At 37.9% G+C, this 23,592-nt stretch overlaps 1 protein-coding gene across 1 annotated transcript; it reads left to right on the top strand.

Annotated features, from left to right (window-relative positions):
- The first annotated feature begins 17,746 nt into the window (after positions 1 to 17,746).
- On the top strand, positions 17,747 to 20,177 carry IZUMO3 (IZUMO family member 3). Its single transcript, XM_007455910.1, is given in 8 exon segments — positions 17,747 to 17,978; positions 18,115 to 18,189; positions 18,332 to 18,421; positions 18,638 to 18,655; positions 19,112 to 19,192; positions 19,615 to 19,705; positions 20,053 to 20,085; positions 20,087 to 20,177. Coding segments are annotated over 8 exon segments (711 nt in total).
- The last annotated feature ends 3,415 nt before the right edge of the window (positions 20,178 to 23,592 follow it).

The following is a 23,592-nucleotide window of genomic DNA, read 5'->3' as shown; positions in this document are numbered from 1 at the left end:
ACAAATATCTTATATACAGTAGTCTCACCAAAAGAGAGAATAATATTTTGTATTTGCTCAAGCAATCCTAGACATCCTCACTCGTTTGGAATTCAAAATTTAAATAAATCAGTTGGCTTCTGTGAGGAAATTTTACTGTCCTTTCTGTCTGAGGAGTTTTGCAGCTTGAAATGAGGAAACTGTTTGAAAACTGGTTTCCATGCTTTACATATATGAAGTAATATGTGTATCTAGTATACTAGACAGGTCGGCTACTCATATGCCAATTTAACTTTGATGTATTTTTTTATTATGACCTTGCATAAAATCAGCAGTTTCCAAATGGTAAGTAACAATCTTCCTAAGAAGAGTTATCCTCCAAATTAGAAGAAAATTACTTTCTCAATTCAGACTTGCATATTAATTTTCACCTGGATTTAATGTTTTTCTTCTTTCAGACTGACTTCAAATCAGAAGCAGATTATTTGTCTGACTGACTATTTACAAAAGGATCCTTATTCCTCAGTGTAACACGTATTTATGATAACCCAAAAGTTAAAGCTAGTGCAAGGAGTAAGAATAGGACATAAAATATGCAACAACTTGAAACTAAAAATAATCCTCCTCACACCCTAGGACCATCTCTCTGTTCCTTCAGAAAACTCAGTATTCTACACACAATAAGTGCTAAATAAACATTTTATAAACAAAAAAGTAGATGAGGAAGAGGAAGATGCTATAAATTAGATGCCAAAATGATCTCTGCCATAACTGAATTAGGCTGGGTTTGCTTAGTTTGTCCTCTGAGGCTACTTATTTCTCCCAAAAGCCTACAGCCATGAATTGTGATAAATATGTCATTTTAGTGGTGCCTGATACTACAGCTTAGCTACTTCTATATCAATATCTAATGGAATAACAGGGTTGAATATAGCTTTATAAAGCTTATTCGATATATTTTGAAAATCACTAAAAATTTAGTCTTTGACAAGCCCCATGTGGAAAATTTCATTTCAGGACGCAGATATGTGGGTATAGATAGGGATGTCAAAAGTCATAGAAGTAGTACAGATTAAGTATAGAATATTAGGGAGTTGAGGGGAACCCCGTGGAACACCCAATTCAGAGGTCAAGAACAAAACTGCATTCTGCAGAGGAAAATGAAAAGAGCTGTTCAGACAGGAATGGAGGAGATGAGTAGAAAATTGAGAAAAAAGTAAATTATGCTTTTAAGTAAAAGACTGCATCCTTCTCTGCCAAATGCTACAGAAGCCACAACGATGTGGACTTAGAAGATCCATAGGATTTTGTAGTGAGGGCATCATGAAGATATCACTCCCCAATTTATACTTTATGAAGTGCTTTTATATGCATTGTTCAGTTTAATACTCAAAGCACAATACTGAAAGATCAACATGATAGTATATTAGAATTTGTACAAATGAAAAAAACTAAGACTGAGATCCAATTATTTGTGTAGGTTCTTACAGCTACTAAATGAGAAAGCCAGGAAAAACACTTTGTATTATTTGTAATAGCAATAACACTAAATCATCATTTACATTTAATAAGCACCAGGTACTGTTTTTAGTTCATTATCATCCCATTTAATCCTCACAATGACCTTATGAGGTATGTTTTATTATTCTCATGTCACAGATGCAAAATCTTATTAGGCCACTAAGGATAAAACGACTTGTCCAAGGTCATATAATAGTACTTGAAAGGCTATTTTGATGAAATAATTCTGGTTTTCCAAATTCCTCTGAGTCATCTGTTTGATACTGTGCCATTGAAGTACTTGATTATTTCATTCTAACAAAAAACTCCTTATTTAATCCACAAATTAAAGGTGAGGTAAGTATCACCACGTGTTTGAGCTTTTCCTCTACCCTATCCTTATTTTCCAAGTACCAATCTACACTAAAGAACTTCTAGATTCCTCTAAGCATTGTCATAAAATGTTGTTTTATAATTCAACTCGGATATGTGTGAGAATTAGTTCAACCATCTCAGTGGTTTGCCCTCTGTTTCATAGTCTCCATCATCTAAATGAAACTAAAAATACTTTCCCCTCTACTTTTCATCCTTCCTGCATCCATTTATCCTTTTGACTGGGATAAGATTAAATACGCATCAAGATATTTAGTTGATGTAATCTAATTCACCTATGTATGGGCACTGGAATTAGACCCAAATTCTTGCTCTCACAGGACACATAAGCTTTGACAAGATATTTTTCCTTTTGGAGGTTCAATTTCTTCACTTAATAAATGGAGAACATCAGACATTTGTCCATCAGGTTGTCATGAAAATGAAAGTGTCTCACACATATCAGGACTTCATTAAATACTTAAGATCTAACTCCACTGCTAATATTGTCAATAAATTCACCAAAAAAATCATAAAAAATTAGCTTTAGAAAGTATACAAGTGTTTCCCTATTAATAATTTGTTGTATCATATTTTAGGTATAGTTTCTTATTTTTAATCAATTAGTAATAATGTGAAGTTATTTGTTGACTGTTGAGACTCACTAAATATTTTATTTTAGCCTGAGGAGAATCAAGTGACTCCACTGCTTCCTGGTCATATTAAAACAGAAATTTCAATTTGACCACACTGCTATTTTAGATTTTTCTTTTCCTTTAGTCTCAGCTCTTCAACTCACTGCCTAGATGGATAGTACCTAGTATAGAATTACAGATGTGGCTTTGAAATTTTTACTGGAGTAATACCTAGCAAATATAATTTACAACTTGTAGTGGAGTAGATCTGATCATTGAAATAAGTGCTTATTAGGTCAATAACATATTGTTTAATTACTTAACCTTTACCTCTGCAGGCAAAAAGTCTTCAACAATTAAACTGTCTCTTCCAAATTATCAACCTCCTGACTTTACTAGATGTATCTTGAGAAGCAGTTACATATTCGAATTTTTCAACCCCTCTCTGATGAGTCCCAGTATGCATATTCCATTTTTTATGGAATCTCAATTAGCATATAAGAACACACTTTGAACAATGTTAATTTAGAATGTTCTACCTTCAAAAAATAATGTACACTGACCATGAAACTTTTGTTATTTTGTGAGCACGTTATATGCTTACATCACTAAAAACTCCAAAAGTACGGCAGGTTTCCAGTAAAGCTTGTTCTAATAGTTCAAATTATATTAACAAGACCCATTTTCTCTCAAGGTCTCCACTGGCCTCATGCTGTCTCCTTGTCTCCACACTATGGACTCTCTGTAGCTACCTCTAAAAAGAAAAAAGAGAGAAAAAGAAAGGGAGGGAGGGAAGAGAGGAGAGGGGAGGGGAGGGGAGGGAAGGGGACGGGAGGGAGAAAGGAAAAAGTTAAAGGAAAAGAAAAAGAGCCTTCATTTGTAGTATCTGTGATTTCTGTGGTGTAAATACTCCCAACACAGCCCTGGCCATTTGACACTATCAATGTATATAACTGAATCCAGGATGGGTTATACAATCAGCTCTCATGAAGCAGTTAAGGGCCAGTTCCAAAACTACCTCTGTTAGTTGGAGCTCAGTGTTCATATTTTTATATCACTAAGTCCTGGAGGACAAAGTTTCTTCTGGTAGTTCCTAAGAAGTAGGAAATGTCTTTTCCCCAAAGCCTTCCACTAGTTTGCCAGTATCTCATGAACTCTGAATGGTTTACTTATCCATGAAATTTCTGGGGGAATGAAATAAACTAATTAGCTTAAGCTAACCTGGGGCTCACTGATCTGTGAACCATGCTGCCCAAATGTTTCTCCATTTGGACAGAGCAGAGTGAAATCCCCATTCAGAAACAAGGGGACCGCTAATTAAAAAAAAAAAAAATAGATGGGAAGATAGATGGAAGGAAGGGAGGGAGAGAAGGAGGGAAGGGGGGAGGGAAGGAAGGAGGAAGGAAACCAAAAATATGCCACTAGAGCACAAAAAAGAAAATCCATTTAGATTAAAGTATCAGCACTATACTTGAGCCCAAGCTCTGCAAAGGCAGAGGCATTTCTGTCTCCACTTTATTTTTGTTGATACTACTGGTAAGTGTCCAAAAAATACTTGTTGAATGAAAGTTAAACAGGAGGCACCCAAATATTTTTGACTAGGTGAATGAGAAAAGTTAAAATTTTTACACAAATAACTTGGTTACTGGCTTTTCACTATTAAAATACTTGAACTTTGATACATGGACCAGTATCAGATACATGGACCAGTATCAGTGTCACTAGTTTTGTAAACAGTCCTGTAAGTTATAGTGATTCATACTCTCCAAAATGATCCACAGCCATTATATTAAATTCTAGGCTATGACGGGTTATGCTGAAGTACTAGTGTATTTTTCTGGCTTTAACTATGAAAATTGGTCCATTATCATACACCAAACAATGCTGTTATCATAAAAGAACCCATTTAAGGATGTTAATAGGCATTTCACTAACTGCACCACCCAACTAATAGAGCATGTAGAAGGACTGTAGAGTGGTCAGCCATACATGATGTTGGGGAAAATAAATATCTGCCAGATAAAGATCCATCTGTGCTCATCCACAGGCACTGCTTCAACATCAGCAGGTCATTATTGATTAATTTAAGTGCCTTTTTTTATCTTTCTGAGGAGAATTGAAATATTTTATGGGCAGCAAACAGAGAAGCATCTTCCTTCTATTTTCTCTCCATATAGTACTTTTGCAAATGTTAAAATAGCTACTCAATTGTTTTCTCCCTAGTGTCCTGTGTATTCTGTAGACTATGTAGAGATTAATAGCAGCCTGCAATAATCTGTTGTCCTGTGTTGAAAAAAAACTATGCTGCTGTTTCTGGAAAGAAATAATTGGTATGTAGCTTAGAGTCAACGTCTGCATTTAATGGAGCATAAAGCGGTGGTATTTCTCATGAAGGAGGCATATTATCCGTTTAAACAGCTTTCAGCCTTGCACATAAATTAGGCATTCGACAAGCTTTGGAAAAAGAGAAACCACAGAGTAATGAATTAACATGCTTGCATATTCCTAACAAAGAAACCATCTCTTTTGAAAAGAAGAGAAAGCTCCAGCGTCTCTGCTACATTTGGAAATCTGAAATTAATTATTGACTTTTCCATATTGTTTGCAGCCACTTTGCCCATTTATTGTAAAATGTATATATGGTAATTGTTTTTACAGGAGCTCATAAAACTCAGACTGTAAGTGAGATAATGTATGACCAATTTATCACATACACCCTTCAGACATAGAGCTAAACCTGGCATAAATGAAAAGCGGTCAATGCACATTTTGTCGAGGTCTTCTCTTACTGCACCAGGGAAAGAAAATGAAATGGTAAAATTCTCAAATAGCTGCAATTGAAAAACATTTTATATTTCTCTAAACTATTTCCCTTACCAGTTAAAAACCAATTTGGGTTGGTTTCTAGAATCCCTCTTGGTGAATATATTTATGCCAAAAAATGATAATAATTTATAGAATATGGAACTTGACAAACTGTTTTCCCATTCACTGTACATAACACCATAATTACCATTCTTTGAAAAAGAAATTGAACACATATCTGCTGTTAAACTTGTACTAAATTTAAGGAAAAATTAATATGAAATATATTTTTCAAGTTATCATTCTCTGTATATGATAGCAGCTGTGTCAGCTAGGAGGAACCCATTCAATTAAGCCCAAATCCCTAGGCAAGAGTGCCAACACTGACAGAGGTGACCACTAATCTCCTCTAGGAAAGGAGATTCCACACCTTCTTTAGTAGCTCATTCCAATAGTTAAAGTCAGTAACGCTTTCACCAAGTGCTCTTTCTTTCATTGAATTGAAAGCTTCCTGCCTCAGGGTTGACCCATTCAGCTTCCTCTTAGGTCATTAGGTAGTAAATAGGTATATAGTAAATTTTCATCAGACCCTTTTTCAGAAGACCCTGCAAGATATGACAGAATTTATTAAACTCCTGGTGAATGGATCGATAACCCAATACAGCTGTAGTACTGAAATGAGGGTGTATTTAAGCGGAAAATATTTACTTAGCATATTAGAAAAAATTAAGAGGAAACTCAATCATTTCAAGACAAGATAACAAATAAAACTCAATCATTTCAAGACAAGATAACAAATAAAACTCTGCAAATAGAGAAAGGGAGTTTAATGCAAAGGAATCATCAACAATAAGATTAATTGTTAAAGGGTAGTAACCACACAGGTAAATTCAACTAAGAGTTTCCCCCTTGACTCTATACTTTGAAGAGAAATCTGTTTCTACAAGGACCAGAATTAGAACTGAGTGCAATGCCATATGTTAGGCCACAACGCCTCACCCATTAAGTGTCAGTTTTTCAGATATATGATAATTCATTAGGCACAGGAGTAGGGGACTTTAAAAAAAAAAATTGGCTAATAAAGGGTAAGAGAGAGTTTAGTGACTAAAAGAATATAAATAGAGACTCATTCAAATGGGGTTAAGAATGCAAGCTCTAGGGCCTGGGTCAATATGGCAGAGTAGAAATGCCCTCAGCTCACCTCCTCTCATGAGCACACCAAAATCACAACTATTTGCAGAACAACCATCAACGAAAAAGTCTGAAACCTAACAGAACAGATCTTATACAACTTAAGACATAAAGAAGGAACCACATGGGATGGGTAGGAGGGGCGGACTCACAATATAATCAAGTCCCATACTCCCGGATGGGTGACTCACAAACTAAGGAATAATTATGTTGTAGAGGTTCTCCCACAGGAGTGAGAGTTCTGAGCCCCATGTCCAGTTCCCCAGCCCAGGGGTCCTACACCGGGAAGACAAGCCTCCAAAGCACTTGGCTTCGAAGGCCAGTGGGGGTTTATTTTAGGAGTTCCAAAGGACTGGGGGAAATAAAGACTTCACTCTTAAAGGGAGCACACAAAGTCTCTCACAGCTTCCAAGACCCAGGACAAAAGCAGTAATTTGATAGGAGCCTGGTCCAGACCTGCCTGCTGGTCTTGGAGTGTCCCCCAGAGAGGTGGGGGGCAGCTATGGCTTATCCTGGAGACAGACACTGGGGGCAGCCATTCATGGGAGATTCTTCTACAGCATGGACACTGATGCAGGCAGGCGCCACTGTGGAATTCTCCCTCTAGCTTTTTAGCACCAAGACCTGGCCCTACCCAACAGCCTGTAGGAACCAGTGGTAGTAGGCCTCAGGCCAAGCAATTACCTAGACAGGGACACAGCCCCAACCATTACCAGACAGGCCACCTAAAAACTTCCTGAGCCCAGAGCCACCTCTAGACATGCCTCTAGACACAGTCCTGCTCACCACAGGACAGGACCTGGTGTCACACACCAGCAGACAGGCACTGGTCCTATCCTCCAGGAAGCCTCCTCTAGCCTCTGGAGCAGATTCACCCACCAGCGGGCAGACACCAGATCCACAAAAACTAAGATATCCCAGCCTGCAGAACCAGCCGGCCCACAGCAGGTCAGACCCTGCCCTGGGATGAACTGGGACCAAGCACGGCTGACACAAGCTTTGGGACACCCAGGACCCTGTACCCAACTGCATCAGGAAATGCCCCCTCCACACCAGCAATCATCTGACACCAGCTTTGGGATTCCTGGGCCTGGCAGCCAGACTGCAGGACCCAGCTCTGCCTGCCAGTAGTCGCATTAATCCCAAGACCTGGCTTCATCCACTAGTGAGCAGGCAAGAGCTCCAGAGTCTTCTGGACCCTGACTCTGCCCACCAGTGAGCCAGCACTAGCCCCAAGGCTCCATGCGGTTCCGCTCCAGCCGCCTCATAACCAGGCCCTACCAAACAGCAGCCAACAGCCTCCACACGTGGCAGGGTCTGGCAACCAACCAGACTAGGAGCCAATCAAGCCTACCAGGCTGTCCACATAGCCAATTTGCTACAACGGAAGGACCCATACATCCCTCATTAGTAGAACCCCTAGAGCATATAGCTCTGGTGACCAGACGGGAGTCCACTTCAGGGATGCATAGGATGACTCCTAGAGAAAACCAGCTTTCCAAGGTTGGGAAATGCAACTAACCTACCAAATACAGAAAAATACAAAACAACTTAGACAAAATGAGGCAGCAGAGAAACATGTTCCAGATGAAGGAACAAGATAAAACCCCAAAGAACAGCTAAGTGAAGTGTAGATAGACAATCTATCTGAGAAAAAGTTCAGGGTAATGATTGTTAAGATAATCAAAGAACTTGGGAGAAGAATATATGCACAGAGCAAGAAGTTAGAAGTTTTTAATAAAGAATCAGAAAATATAAAGAACCAAGCAGAGATAAAGAATACACTAAATGGAAGGAAAAATACACTATAAGAAATAAAGAGTAGGGTAAATGACACAGACAAATGAGCAATGAGGTAAAAGGCAGAGTAGTGGAAATCACTGAAGCTGAACAGAGTAAAAAAAAAAAAAATGAAAAGAAATGAAGACAGTTTAAGAGACCTCTGGGACAGCATCAAGTACACTAATATTCACTTTACAGGGGTCCCAGAAGCCAGAAGAGAGAGAGAAAGGGCCTGAGAACATATTTGAAGACATAAAAGCTAAAAACATCCCTAGCCTGGGAAAGGAAACAGTCACCCCAAGTCCAGGAAGCACAGAGAGTCCCATACAGGATTAACTCAAAGAGGAACACACCAAGACACATTGTAATTAAAATGAAAATTAAAGATAAACTATTCAAAGCAGCAATGGAAAAGCAACAAATACAAGGGAACTCCGATAAGGCTATCAGCTGATTTTTCAGCAGAAATCCTGCAGGCCAGAAGGGACTGGCACTATATATTTAAAATGATGAAAGGGAAAAACCTACAACCAAGAATACCCTACTCAGCAAGGTTCTCATTCATTCTGATGGACAGATGAAAAGCTTTACAGAAAAGCAAGAGCTAAAACAGTTCATCACTACCAAACCAGCTTTACAACAAATGTCAAAGGAACTTCTTGAGATGAAAAAGAAAAGGTCACAAAAAGAACAAGAAAATTATGAAATGAATATGCTCATAGGTAAAGGCAAACATACAGTTAAGGTAGGAAATCATCTACACACAAAACTAATAGAAAGTTTAAAGACAATAGTAGTAAAATCATCTATATCCACAATAAGCAGTTAAGGGATACACAAAACAATTAGGCATAAGATATGATAGAAAAAACAGCAATCATGGGAGGAGGATAGTACAAATGGAGGGTTTTTAAAATGCATTTGAAATTAAGAGATCAGCAACTTAAAACAATCATATATATAGCAAGATTGCTATATAAAAACCTCATGGTAACCACAAACCAAAATCTATAATAGATATACTCACAAAAAAGAAAAACATAACACTAAGGATCAAATCACAAGGGAAGAGAACAAAAGAAAGGGAAAAGAGTGGCTAAATGGAATCAAGAACAAGACCCATATATACACTGCCTACAAGAGACTCACTTCAGATCTAAAGACATAAACAGACTGAAAGTGAGGGGATGGAAAAATGTATTCCACGCAAATGGAAATCAAAAGAAAGCTGGAGTAGCAATACTTACATCAAATAAAATAAATATTAAAATAAAGACTTAAAAGAGTCAAAGAAGGACAATACATAATGATCAAGGGATCAATCCAAGAAGAAGATATAACAATTGTTAATATATATACACCCAACACAAGAGCAACTAAATACAGTAAGTCCCTACATACGAATGAGTTCCATTCCAAGAGCGTGTTCATAAGTCCAATTTGTTCATAAGTCCAACAAAGTTAGCCTAGGTATCCAACTAAGACAATTGGCTATATAGCACTGTACTGTAATAGGTCTATAATACTCTTCACACAAATAATACATTAAAAAAACCACACACAAGAAGAAAACAATTTTTAATCTTACAGTACAGTACCTTGAAAAGTGCAGTAGTACAGTAGTACAGCAAAAGAGCTGGCATACAAGGGCTGTCATCAAGTGAACAGGCAAGAACGGTTACTGACTGGAGGAGGGAGAGGAGGTGGGACATGGTAGAGCTGAAGGATCTTCAGCACTAGGAGATGAAGGGCAAGCTGCCATTTCACTCACTCCTGATGTTGACGGAACGCACATTCATATCTTTGAAAGTTCACAACTTGAAGGTTTATATGTAGGAGACTTACTGTATATAATGTAAATATTGACAGAAATAAAAGGAGAAATTGGCAGTAACACAATAATAATGAGGGACTTTAACACCCCCTTACATCAATGGACAGATCATCCAGACAGAAAATCAATATGGAAACACTGGCCTTAAATGACACATTAGACCAGAGGGACTTAATTCATATATAGAGAGCATTCTGCCTGAAAGCCACAGAATACACATTCTTTTCAAGTGTACATGGAACAATGCACACACTTATCTTCAATAAATCTACAATGATGGAGGCAAGACTACACAATGGAGAAAAGATAGTCCCTTCAATAAGTGGTACTGAGAAAATTAGACAGCTGCATGTCAAAGAATAAAATTAGAACATTTTCTCACACCTTACACAAAAATAAATTCAAAATGGATTAAAGACCTAAATCTAAGATCATAAACCATAAAATTCGTAGAAGAAAACATAGGCAGAACACTTTTTGACATAAATCGTAGCAATATTTTTTTGTATCTGTCTCCTAAAGGAAATAAAAGCAAAAATAAACAAATAGGACCCAATTAAACTTAAAAGCTTTTGCACAGCAATGGAAACCATTGACAAAATGAAAAAACCTATTGAATGGGAGAAAATATTTGCACATTATATGATCTATAATGGGTTAATATCCAATATATATATAAACAGGTCATACAACTCAATATCAAAGAAACAAACAACCTGATTGAAATATAGGCAGAAGACCTGAAAGGACATTTTCCTAAAGAGGACATGCATATGGCCAACAGGCATATGAAAAGATGCTCAACACTGCTAATCATCAGGGAAATGAAAATCAAAACCACAATGGGATATCACCTCACACCTGTCAGAATGGCTGTCATCAAAAAGACCACAAATAAATATTAGAGAGGATGTGTAGGAAAGGGAACCCTTGTACTGTTGGTGGGAATGTAAATTGGTGAAGCCACTGTGAAAAACGGTATGGAGGTTTCTCAATAAAACTAAAAATAGAACTACCATATGACCCTGCAATTCTACTCCTGGGTATATACCTGAAAAAATCAAAAACACTAATTCAAAAAGATACACACACACCAATGTTCACAGTAGCATTATTTACAATAGCCAAGATATGGAAGCAACCTAAATGCCCATCAACAGATGAATGGATAAAGATGTGGTACATATATATAAAATGGAATACTACTGAGCCATAAAAAATGAAATTTTGCCATTCGAAACAACATGGACTTCGAGGATGTTATGCTAAGTGAAATAATTTAGACAGACAAATATTGTATGATATCACTTACATGTGGAATCCAAAAGACACAACAAATTACTGAATAACACAAAAAAGAAGCAAACTCATAGATACAGAGAATAAGCTGGTCATTACCAGTGGGGAGAGGGAATGGGGGAGGGGCAATATAGGGGTAGGGGATTAAGAAGTACAAACTATTTTGTATAAAGTGAGCTACAAGGATACACTATACAACACAATACTTTATAATAACTATAAATGGAGTATAACCTTTCAAAATTATGAATCACTATATTGCAGACCTGTAATTTGTATAATACTGTACATCAACTACACTTCAAAAAAGAAAATAGCAGAATTGGAATGAGGGAAGGCAGAGGTATTTGTAGAAAGGGTAGTCAGAGAGGACGTTCTGAGGAGGTGACACTTAGCTGGAGTCTAAAGGATGAGCAGAAGCCAGCCATGGAGATGTGAGATATCAGAGCTCCAGCCTTATGGAACAGCGAGTGCTCAGCCATGAGAGGAGGCCAGCCTGGAGCCTAAGAGGTGTGAGGGAGAGCGGCCCAAGATGGACACAGCCATCTGGTCATGTGCCACATCATATCATAGAAGGCCTTGCAGGCCAGCTTGTTTGTTCTCAGTGCAGTGGAAAGTTACGGAAAAAGAAGATGGGAATGACCTGATTTACATTTTTATAAGCCACTCTGGTTGCTGTGGGGAGAATGGACATGTGGGGCAGGAAGTGAGACTGGGAGGCCAGTTAGGAGAGGATATTGTAATACTCTCCAGGTAAGAGGCGACAGTGGTTTGCACTGTGGTGGTGGAATCTGAGAAGGAAAGAAGTGGACAATTTCAGATTATGGTTTGGAAACAGAACCAAGAAGAACACTCTATATCCTTAGCCTATAGAATCAGGACCTTAGGTATAAATGGCTTTCTATGTAATTGTTCTTTTGTAGAAAGGAAAAGTGGCTCTTTACTGTCACACATGCAATAATAGGTGAATAAACTTAAGTGAAACAGATAAAAGAAAAGAATGCGAGCTATACCACCTCAGAGCTCTGTGCTCTAGTGCAAAGTACTTTACTCCCTCTCAGTTCTCCCATCTCTAAGTGGGGCTGATAGTACTAATCTCTTAGCATGAGGATTCTATAAAATCATGTGTGTAAAGAATATACACTATTTGACACAGATTATGTGTTCAACGATGTTACTTCTTGTTACTGGATATTGTGTTCTTATAGCTGTTTATATTATTGTATTTTAATTTCATTTGAAGGGAGAAAAGGAGTAGTACTACATTTGCCTAGTATTTACTTAAGGTAAACTAGATTAAAACCTATGCCTTTTATATACAATATTAAAGAAAAGTGAGTACTGCAATTGACAAGCAAACAAGCTACCGTTGAACATAAATATTCTTCATATTCTCTATTAAAGTAACTTAAAAGGAAGAAAAAGAATTGGATGTGAGAATATTAAAAGATTATTGGGATTATAGACTCCATTTATTGTTTAAAATGAGAGTTTTTCTTTTCTCACAAAAATAATTTCCTAAGGGTCTCTCTTCTTGCTAATTAGAGGCGGTGATGATTTTTACCTTGAATTAACTCTGTTCAAGGGACATTTTGGTATTTTGGAAACACATGGACTTTGAAGGCAGACAAATGTCTGTTACAACCCCAAATTTTTCCCTTACCAGGTGTGTGACCTTCAACACTCCCCTTAGCGTCTCTGAACATCAGGCTCATATTTTATGTAAAGAAAAGAGTAATGCACACTTGTGGTGAGTACTAAATACTGTGGCGTTTATGTTGCAAGCTCGCCTATCTACACTACTCTCCGATATACAAAGGACACATAGCCTCTTCATAGTCTATATTTGGTCTGAACTTTCTCTGGAAACCTTACTTCTTACCTCACTGGGGAGGGGAAAAAAAAGAAATATTAGAACAATATGATAAATTTGATCCCACCCCCAAATTTGAACATTTTCTTAAGGTAACTAAATTTCCTTTGGAGGAATCATGTTTTCATATTTCCCCCTTTCCCTGCTTCTATGTAAAATGGGACCTAAGAATGGGGAGGTGGGGGTCCTATGTTAATTCATGAACCACCCCCATGGTTGAAGGGGGCCCATGGGTGCATAGCATGTTGAGGAAAGTTTTCCATTTATAACAGCACCTACTTAGGAGATATAAAACTGTTATATTTTCCACCCTAGCTAGGTCAACCTCCTGAAACTGATAAGAAACCATGAACACTGAGAAACTCTGGGATGCTAGACCTCTCTTGGGCCTAATTAAAATATCTTCCTAATCACTGAAAAATCAAGCTTGTTTTACCTAACTATGGACTCAATCCATCTTACCAAGTATGTTAAAAATGAACTCTCTTTCTAGTATTTAAAACCCCTGCGTTTTCTTCCTCAGTGAACTTTGCAGTGAATTTCTTCACTGATGTGTGTTCCCTGGCATGACAGCAATTTTTTTTTTTTTAACCTTGAGGATATCTGCTTCATTCTTTGACAATGTGTTGGTATCTTTAAGGTAAAGTTGGTACCACCCTACCTCTCACTATTCTTGCAGTGTTTGCTGAGAGACTCTGCAAGTGGAACACTTTGAATCTGTTCTCTCTTTCCTTGGGGTCTAGTGTCCTTTCCTAACAATTTGGTCCCATCGAGGCCCTGGGGATTGCTGCAGACTTCTTTTCCTTTATTGGCCTGCTGGTTTGCTATCCAGATCTTAGACAAAGGACCCTTTACCTAAAGCTTTAATGATACACACTGGCAAGTTCCCCAGCCAGACCCTGAGTTCACTTGCACATCCTTGCCTAGCAGCCAGTGCGAACATATTCGTTTTTCCATGCCATGTGGGAACTGGCACTGTCTCAGGAGTGTCTTCTATTATCCAGTCCTACAGGCTTTTCCTTAGGTACTATTATCTGCGTGTGGGTAATGGTGCAGTGTTCAGAGCCGCTAAAGGATGCAAGGCAAAAGCTTCTCTCCCCTCATTATTTCCTTTAACCTAATATATCTTCCCTCCTGGGACCTGCCCAGAGAGAAGAGGTTGTGACACACGTCTTCTGCTTCCTTTACTTCTCTCCCCCTCATTCTTCCCACAATCCCTACAGATTGGATCGATCCTAAAGGATGGATCCTAAAGGATGAGTAGAATATGGAGAGATTGGCTTAATGACAATGGAATGTAAATGAACAGGAATACAGAAAATATTGAAATTATTTCACATGTGAAATATCTGGCACATAGTAATTAGTTAAATATTTAAACCTATGATTATTATACTGCCTAGAAAGATAATTTATAACATAGCCAAATATCAAATAATGGCTTCCTAGTCTCAGTTTACAATCAGGAAAGAAGTTAATATCACCTGACTATAAGAAATATCCAGATCATTTGACATATTTGTAGATAATCAAGTGAAGCGATAAGAAAAGCAATGCAGCAGGGCTCAGCTGGGACAGATAACCCAGGAGAAAAGATGATGTAAGAAGCTTGAGGGACAGAGATGCATTATTTTTATTTTTTATATGGATCTGGGATCCACCATGGAACGTGGGCAAATTACCGTAAGAAGCTTCTTGCTCTTCTTTATGAAACTTGTTCTTCAGATTTTAAACCTCAGTGCGTTATATGACTTGTAACAAAGGCCAAATGTTACAACACATCTGGTTCTAGCCCTTAAAAGAGGTACTCTCTAATTGATAGTGCTGTACGACAAAAAAAAAAAAAAAAACAAAAACACAGAACGCTGCCCATGAATACCTTATCTCTGTAAGAACAACAAACAAGCAAATATATATTTGGTACAATATTACGAATGCATGTGCTGTTATGTATCTTTTATACTATTTGAGGCAAATACAGAGCTCAGGTAGCTATTCTACAGATTCACACTGACCATAAATCATATCCCCTTGATGCCGATCCAAACCAAACACTAGCAATAATCACTCTAGGATTTGGGTGTTAGCCTTTTGCCTCCCTGACACAAGTACTATTATTTTAATTAGGTAATGTGATCATTATATTATTAATCAATTTCCAGACAGCTCTTCTTTTCCAAAGCTAAAATACTTTTCATATATGAAATCCAAAGAACTAGCCCATGTTAACTGTGGTTATTTTCTTACATGTTATATACACCATCATCAGTAATTTCAGGATGCTTCCCCTAAAGGCTCCTGAACATTACTGGGTCTCACTCATAACCATATACTCATTAATTGTTTCTAGTCTCCTGGACCCGGCCTTTCTATAAAAAATTCCTCCAGACTTAGTGCTATTCTGTCTTCCCCAGACCTCTGTGTGTAGCTCTTTCTTTACCTTAGCACACACTGTTGTTTTCTGTCTACTGTTTACTCCATGAAAATGATAGTTCCTCCACTGTTTCCCCTTTTATATGCACCTTTCAATTTCAAGCTCTACCTGTCTGTTTAGGAAATGGTTTGTTATTTCCAGTCTTCTCAAGACTATACAAAAGTCAAATTATTTTTTCTCTCATCCTAAAAATCTTGGATTGCAAATTAAGCTGGGAGGGTAAAGCAAGGACAAAAATGGTAGATGGGTCACTAGGTGAAGGTCAAGAAAATGTGCCATGGAATGAGGTAGAATTATTCCGTAGTATGACAAAGTGTTCCCTTTAAGCTGTCTAATCCAAAAGTAAAGGCACGTATTGTTAACTGGAAAATATCTCATCTATAACATGTGTTTTCTCTTGAAGAATAGTCTTTCCTCATACTTGGCCACCTGCCTGCCAAGTTTCTTAACCCTCTTAGTCTCCAACTTTGGTTTCCAGAGTTACTTTAATACCATTACCACACATACCTTCAGACCTCAGCCTGTGAAAATCCTTTGGGGGTCATCTAAAGATGAGATCATCTAGCCAAGGGAACATAAAATCAGAGTGGAGAAGTGCCAGTTCTGGAACATCAAAGGATTTGAATTATACTCCCTCCCCCCACCATCTTCCAATTTATCAAATTCCAAGAGATTGTTTTCTGTTTTATTCCAGAAAATATTGAGAGGCAGTAGATAAAGTATAGAGTTTGGAGTTAAACAGACATGAGCTTGAATCCAGATCCCTAACCACTGAATTATTTTAAGCCTCAGTTTCTTATCTATAAAATGGAAATAATCTCTCCAAGTATTGCTGTGCCATCCATGAGGACTTGGGACATTCCATCTACAGTGTTTTTAAGACAAAATCAGGCACATGGAAGGCATATAATTAGTGGTAGTTCTTTTAACTTCCCTCACAACCTTCTACTACAGGACTCTCCCATACCTTATGTCTAAAATCTACCACCAACCTTTGAAGATCCCAGGGTTTCCTAGTTTCCAGGGGGTCACAGCCATACATGCAATATATTATAAAAGAGGTAACTAGTACTCTGGAAAGTCTGCAAAGCAGCCTTAATTTCTTCATATAACAAAGAAAATTCTTATTCAAAGAGCCTTAAACTGAAGGAAAAACATGTTTATTTGTCCACATTCCATGGAGGTGTCCTGAGAACACAGCCCATGATAACTGTAGCTATTTTCTTACATGTTACACAAAGTATGTCATCAGCACTTTCAAGAGGTGCCTGTTAAAGAACCCTGAACATTACTGGAGTTTCACTCATCACTATGTATTCCTCAACTGTTGTTTCTAGTCTCCTGGCTCCAGATTCTCTGAAAGAAGAATGATATATAACAAGCTTATAGAGCATAGCTGGAGAAATATTCCTACAAACAAAGGTAGCCTAAATTTCTGAGAAATTATCAATTGTATCAAAATCATTATTATCAATGGTATCAATTATATGCAGACACCCATTGCGAATTTTCAACAATACTGCTACCATCAGGGACTGGGACCCCAAGAAGCTCAATATTCCAAGTTTTTCTTACCTCTTCTATAAAAGCAGAGCTTGGGTTAAGCAATCTAAAGTCCTAAGAGATCTCTTCCAACATCCACTGCTATTGAGATACTACTTCAATGATCAGCAGGAGTGTGGGAATTTACTAAGAACACAGTAAGACAAAGAGTTAAAGACTTTTTCTGAGATATCTCCATGCACGGAACTCTGCTTGTGTGAGCACAAGACTTCTCTCTCTCTGTGTGTTCCACACTCAGAACTCAGGTATCTGCTCCCCAGCTGGCAGTTCCCTCTCTCTGGAATGCAGGATAAAAGTCAGAAAACTGAAGATCCTTAGAGAAATGAGATTGCCTAGAAGTGGGATGGAAACAGAGGGGAAGGTGGAGTCAGACTATCCAGGACAAGGCTCTCATTCCTGGAGTTTTGAAGGAAAGGGAACTTGGTGAACTAGTTGCCAGGATAACCTGATCTTGAGGCAAGGGTGGTCAGGGCAAGGAAATGGGGGACCTCCGGCTGCTCTTGCTCCTGCCCCTGTCCCTGGCAGCCTTCCACGGGGTCAAAGGCTGTTTGGAATGTGACCCCAAATTCATCGAGGATATTAAGTCCTTGCTGGTAAAGCTGGTACCCTCAGAAGTCCCTGGCCGAACTCATCTGCTTGAACGGCAGATTAAGGAGATGATCCGTTTAAGCTTCAAGGTCTCCCACAGGGACAAGATGCTTCGGGTGCTGGGTGAGGGAAGCTCGAGTCCCTGAGAGTTTGGGGGGTTAAAGGGAGAAGGGAGGTAGGGAAGAGAGCACCTGGGCCCACATAATTTCCTCCATAAATGTAATTATTCTCCCACATGTTCCTTCACCCCCCTCTCCAGCTGTTCAAAAGGTTGTCAGTTTGAGAACGTGGCTGAAGAATGAACTTTATAAACTGAGCAATGAAACATGGAAAGGTGAGGTTCAGTGTTAAGAGACTGTACTGCCCAAGAAAGTATGAGAAAAATTCACTGGGGAAAACAAGGCAAAACAATTAGGAATAAATTATGAAGGGATAGGCCACCCCTATTTTCTGATGTCCCTTCCACCCCTCTTTAGGTGCCCTTATCTTTCAAGTCAAGCTTCTCGATGTCCGCCAAAACCTGGAATCCAAACTGAAAGAACTATTAAAGAACTTCTCTGAAGTTGGTAATATAAGATGTCTATCCAACAACACTGAAGTTATGTGAAAGGAATAGGAAATGAGGGGTGAGAGGAGGAATGTGATTTCGCATTAGAATAATTGAGAATGGGTAGAGGGGTGGCTGGAACTTAATGGGTAACCAAATAAAGATGACCTGGGGATAACTATGGCAAACACTAAGTTGATTCTAAGCTCATTAGATCTTTCTGATTCTCTTTTAGCTTGTTCTGAAGATTGTGGTATGTACAGTATATGTGATGCCTTGAGGTTTCAGCCATATTTTCCCATCTCCTGTGCTCTATATGACCCTATCTCTTCTACTTGTCACATTGAGAACGCAATTCCTAGAGCTATTGGCCACAAGGAGGAATGTCAACGACCTCTGACAACAAAATATAGTTTATAAAATCTCAGACACCCCAGGGATTTTAGAGGTGCTAAGAGGCCTTCTATAGTATAGTTTATAACCCAAAGCACCAATATAAGCTGAGCCATCATTTTCCTACTTCTTCCCAGAGATCTGACTTAAATTATTTAGGGTTTTGACCCATCAATAAAATTGATTGCTAGGGGAAGAAGAAAGTCACAGCAATGTAACCAATGGAAATGCCTGAGATCTAATCCATACTTGGTGTCTGAGCTAAGGAAACTCCATGCCATGGCCCCCTTCCAACTATCTTTCTTCTCTCTACCAGTCATGACTGAAGGTCCTATACTGGATTGTTGGACCTGTCTTCGCATCACCACTCGGTACTTCAAAGGAGAATATTGTGCAGGTAACAAAGATTGCAGTGTGGCATTTTGAAAGGCCAAGGATCAAGGAGTTCTTCATTGACTTACTCCACAAATATTTGTTGATCACCTTCTCTGTAGGTCATGCTAATGCCACAAATAAGAGCTAAGATGCTGGACAAAATTTGTACCAGTATGAATTACCAGGCACTGGATAAGTGAAGAGCTTAGAAATGAAAAAGCTGTACTAAAGGTGGAGAAATTAGGCTAGGGGCAGTAAGAGAAAAAGTTTTGAAGAGCCTAGGAGTCTAAGTAATTAATAAAGATCAGAATAACCAGGGAACAGTGATGTAAGTGGTGAACAGGGCAATTTTTAAGGTTGAAAAGAGTCTTCTTATGGATAAAGTTCTCAAGTTACTAATTTCCGTCTCCAAAATTCACTTTATTTTGCCCTTTCTTCTTTCAGAAGATGATCCAAAGAAGGCTGAGAATCAAGATATTGCACTATTTCTGATATTACTAGCAGAAGGTGTAATATTGGGAGGTGCTTTGTTACTGTGAGTTTTCCTCCCTCCAAACAAACACTGGGTCAAGCATTTCTTTGGCAAAGAGACTGCCCAATCTTCCCCTTCCTTCCAATGGAAATAACGGGAAAGAAGTCATTTCAAAATCTGGGATCTCATACTAACAGGAATGAGACAGATAAAGTGTGATGGGATAAAAGTTGGAACATAGGAAATGGAGGAGGTACAATGAGAACATAGGAAATGGAGGAGGTACAATGAAGTATGAGAAAAACTTTTGTAGAGGAATTCAAAAAAGGAAGAAAAAACAATTGTTACAATTTTTTTAAGAGTTGGGCTACTAGTACTGAAGTTGGGATTATCTTATTTCTCTACTCTAGATTCCATTTTTGCATCTCTCATCGGAGGAAAATGAAGGTCATTAAAGAAATACTTGGAGAAGAAACTTGAAGAATTAATAGGGATAATGGATGAGAAGGAGAAAGATTTTGGAGGCAGAAAATAAATACAGAGACACAGCCAGAAGGTCTTTCATAATTCTCTTACATGTTGACTCAGAGTAGAAAACCAGGAATTAAGCTCTTTGCAGTCATAAAGTCAGAGTATTCTAAAACTGAACTTAGAGTTTCTCTAGTAAAGACCCTTTCTGATAACCTGAGGCAATGGAAGCAAATGATTTACTGGAAGTTGTACAGAAAGTAATGCTGGTATGCTACAATGCACATAAAAGATGATACGCTGCATGATAGTAAAGAATGCATGGTTGTCTAAGATTCTACAGAAAACGTAATAAAGACTCAGCTTTTTTTTGTCATTCTATCAGTCTAAGCACCCTATCAGCTTGGAAAAAAGTTTTATTTTTATTCAAGAAGTTTACTCTAAAATCATTCCATTGATTGGTCAACTTATTAAGAAATCAAACATATTTTTTCAAAAGTAGTTATCAATAAAATGACATTCTGAAGTGAATACTAAATACAATATTTCCACATCTTAATGTATATAACTATCACCAACAAAATTTAAAGTATGGTTTTGGTTCTTCTGTTTAAAAAAAAAGGCAAAATAAGAGAAGTGGAATCAATTTCTCAGTAGTGTAGCCTACATTTAGGATAATGATGACATAGATGGAAAATTTATACTTGCAGAACAGAACACTATCTTTTTCCTAAACCTGTCTTTTTCTATGATGTAAATCAATGTTCAACTTATTATAAATAAGAATAACTTTCCTTGTAATCACCCTAAAAAAAAGAATTCATGGTTGGTAACTCTCATTAATGTCTTTAATCAGGAAAACTTTAAAATTTCTAAGTTTGCTTTTATTTCCACCTTTCCATATTTATCTATGTTTCCATATTTATTAGGTTCAATGTGGAAAATTCTTTGGCAATACATAACATTTAATCTTCATCATGGTATCACACACACACATGCACACACACAAAGTCCAAAATATTAGTCCTGAGTTGAGATTTGTCCCATTTTTCCCTAAATCTATGGTCTATGACTGAATTAGATATTACTGTCTTAGTCTAGTTGTTCTTACTGAACACGTTTTAATGTGTATACTACCCTAATCAGCGCTTTACATCTACTATCTAATTGAACTCTTGCAATAATCTTTTTTTTTTTTTTTGCGGTACGCGGGCCTCTCACTGTTGTGGCCTCTCCCGTTGCAGAGCACAGGCTCTGGATGCGCCGGCTCAGCGGCCATGGCTCACGGGCCTAGCCACTCCGCCCGTTTCCCCTGCATCAGCAGGCGGACTCTCAACCACTGCGCCACCAGGGAAGCCCTTACAATAATCTTTTGAGTAATATTGTTATTTACCTCCGTGCTACGGATGAGGAAACAGGAAAATATCTAACTCGAGGTCCCACAGCGACTAATCTAGGCTATGATAAACTCCCCTTGTGGCTAACCTGTGCTTACTCACACCATCTGACTGGAACTCACAGCTATATACATGCAGTTATGAAAGATAGATTAATGGAAAGATAATAAGTGTGGGTTTATTGTCAACATCAACTTGATTACAGACAGTGGTGGCAAAGGCTGGAATAAAACTGAGGCCTGGCTAACCCTAAAATACATGAACTTTCCACTCTATTTTGTGTCCTTTTATTCTGGAAGCTTATTTCAAAAGAAAAACACCACAGTTTAGCAGTAGGAGAATAGGTCCTGCTTCAGTGGTGGGTACAAGTGTTTGCAAATCTTTCACCCACTGCAGATCTTTGAGTACTTGTTTGTTGTTGCTGCTATATTAATGAAATATTGAATGAATCAGAATATACTTGAGGAGGACCTGAGCATTAATATCTCTGTTGCTAAATTTGAACTTCATGTTAAAAATAATCATGTTGTTGGCACCTAACATTTTCCAACGATTTAAGGCTCACCTTACCAAAAAATTCTTGAGACATACTAACTCCTTTCATGGTCTTTATAAATTATGGTTTTTATTTTTCATTACAGATAATTATACAAATACGATAACATACTTGCTAGATTTTGTGTGTTTTTGTGTCTCTTTGTTTGCTTTAGTGCAGCCTTTTAAATTTCTTGTCATATTGGCTTATTGTCCCCTCCCCACTCCTCTTGTATTTCATTCTCATCACTCTCTTCTAGAAAACCTAGGTTGACAAGAATATGTCTTTCATTATTTTATCCAAACTTAAATGGTTATAAGTAAACAGATACACATACATACATACATTTACACATGTAATTTTTTTGCTATTACAAATTATGCACACTAATGCATGTTGATTTCACACTTAAATACTCTGTGGAAATTAAGCTAACTGGTATAAACATCTATTCACTCTTTTTTGCAGTTGCACACAATAGCATCGTACCATAATTATTCTAACATTCCTCTATTTTGGGTATTCTCTTCATTAGCTTTTTTTACTTAGTATAAATAATGCTGCAATAAACATCTGTGCAATAAATATCTACTTATTGATTCTCCCATGTGTAAGAGATAGTGTTCAGAACTGGAATATCTGAAGTGAAAATTATTATATGTGCTTCATCAGAGTCTGCCCACATACCCCCATCCCAACTTACAGGATCCCATTCTTTCCTAATCAATGCCCTCACTTTAACAACAGATACCTTACAAGGCTGGGATTCTACTTAATTTGTAATTCAGCCAATAGTAGGATAAGGTCCTGTGTTTTATTTTCAGCAATTTCAACTATAGGAGCTATAGGAGATAAGGCTCTTCCTCAGAGCACACCTAGGAGCTCATAGGTCACATATGTGGGGTTTGAGCTGACAATTTGAATCCTGGAGCTCATCCTTTTAGCATTTTGTCCAGAAAAAGAGGAGCAACCAATCAACATCATCACATTACTTAGTTTTCGAAAAATGTTGGAAAGTATCATACACAGAATCACCTAACTTGCTTCTTATAAGTCGTTGATTAGGAGTATCCATTGGAGATGTTTTACATAACTCTATAAACAGTTCATGCTGAGGACTGTCAGTGCTCTCTTTACTACTGGCAGTAAGTCATCAGCAACTTTAAATGTAATAGGACTAGAAAGCCAATTCAAAAAGCCCAAAACCAATTCTGAAAACTCGTCCTTAAAATTATATTCCCCTAGAACTACTCTCAACTCCAAAATCTGTATTAGTCTGGGTTCTTCAGAGGAACAGAACTAATAAGATAGATATAGATAGATATGTAAGAGGACATTTATTACAGGAATTGGCTCACACCATTATGGAGACTAAAATATTGCATCATATGCAGCCTGCAAGTTGGAGAACCAGGAAAGCCAGTGATATAATTCACTTAGAGTCTGAAGGCCTGAGAATCAGGGGGATCTACCTGGTATGAGTCCTAGAGACAGAGAGAGAGAGAAAGAGAGAGAGAGAGAGAGAGAGAGAGAGAGAGAGACAGAGAGAG

Source organism: Lipotes vexillifer, unplaced genomic scaffold (genome assembly GCF_000442215.2).
Source record: "Lipotes vexillifer unplaced genomic scaffold, Lipotes_vexillifer_v1.1 scaffold644, whole genome shotgun sequence".
Classification (NCBI taxonomy): Eukaryota; Metazoa; Chordata; class Mammalia; order Artiodactyla; family Lipotidae; genus Lipotes; species Lipotes vexillifer.
Note: the sequence above shows the minus strand (reverse complement) of the source record. Positions and strands in the feature narration are given on the sequence as shown.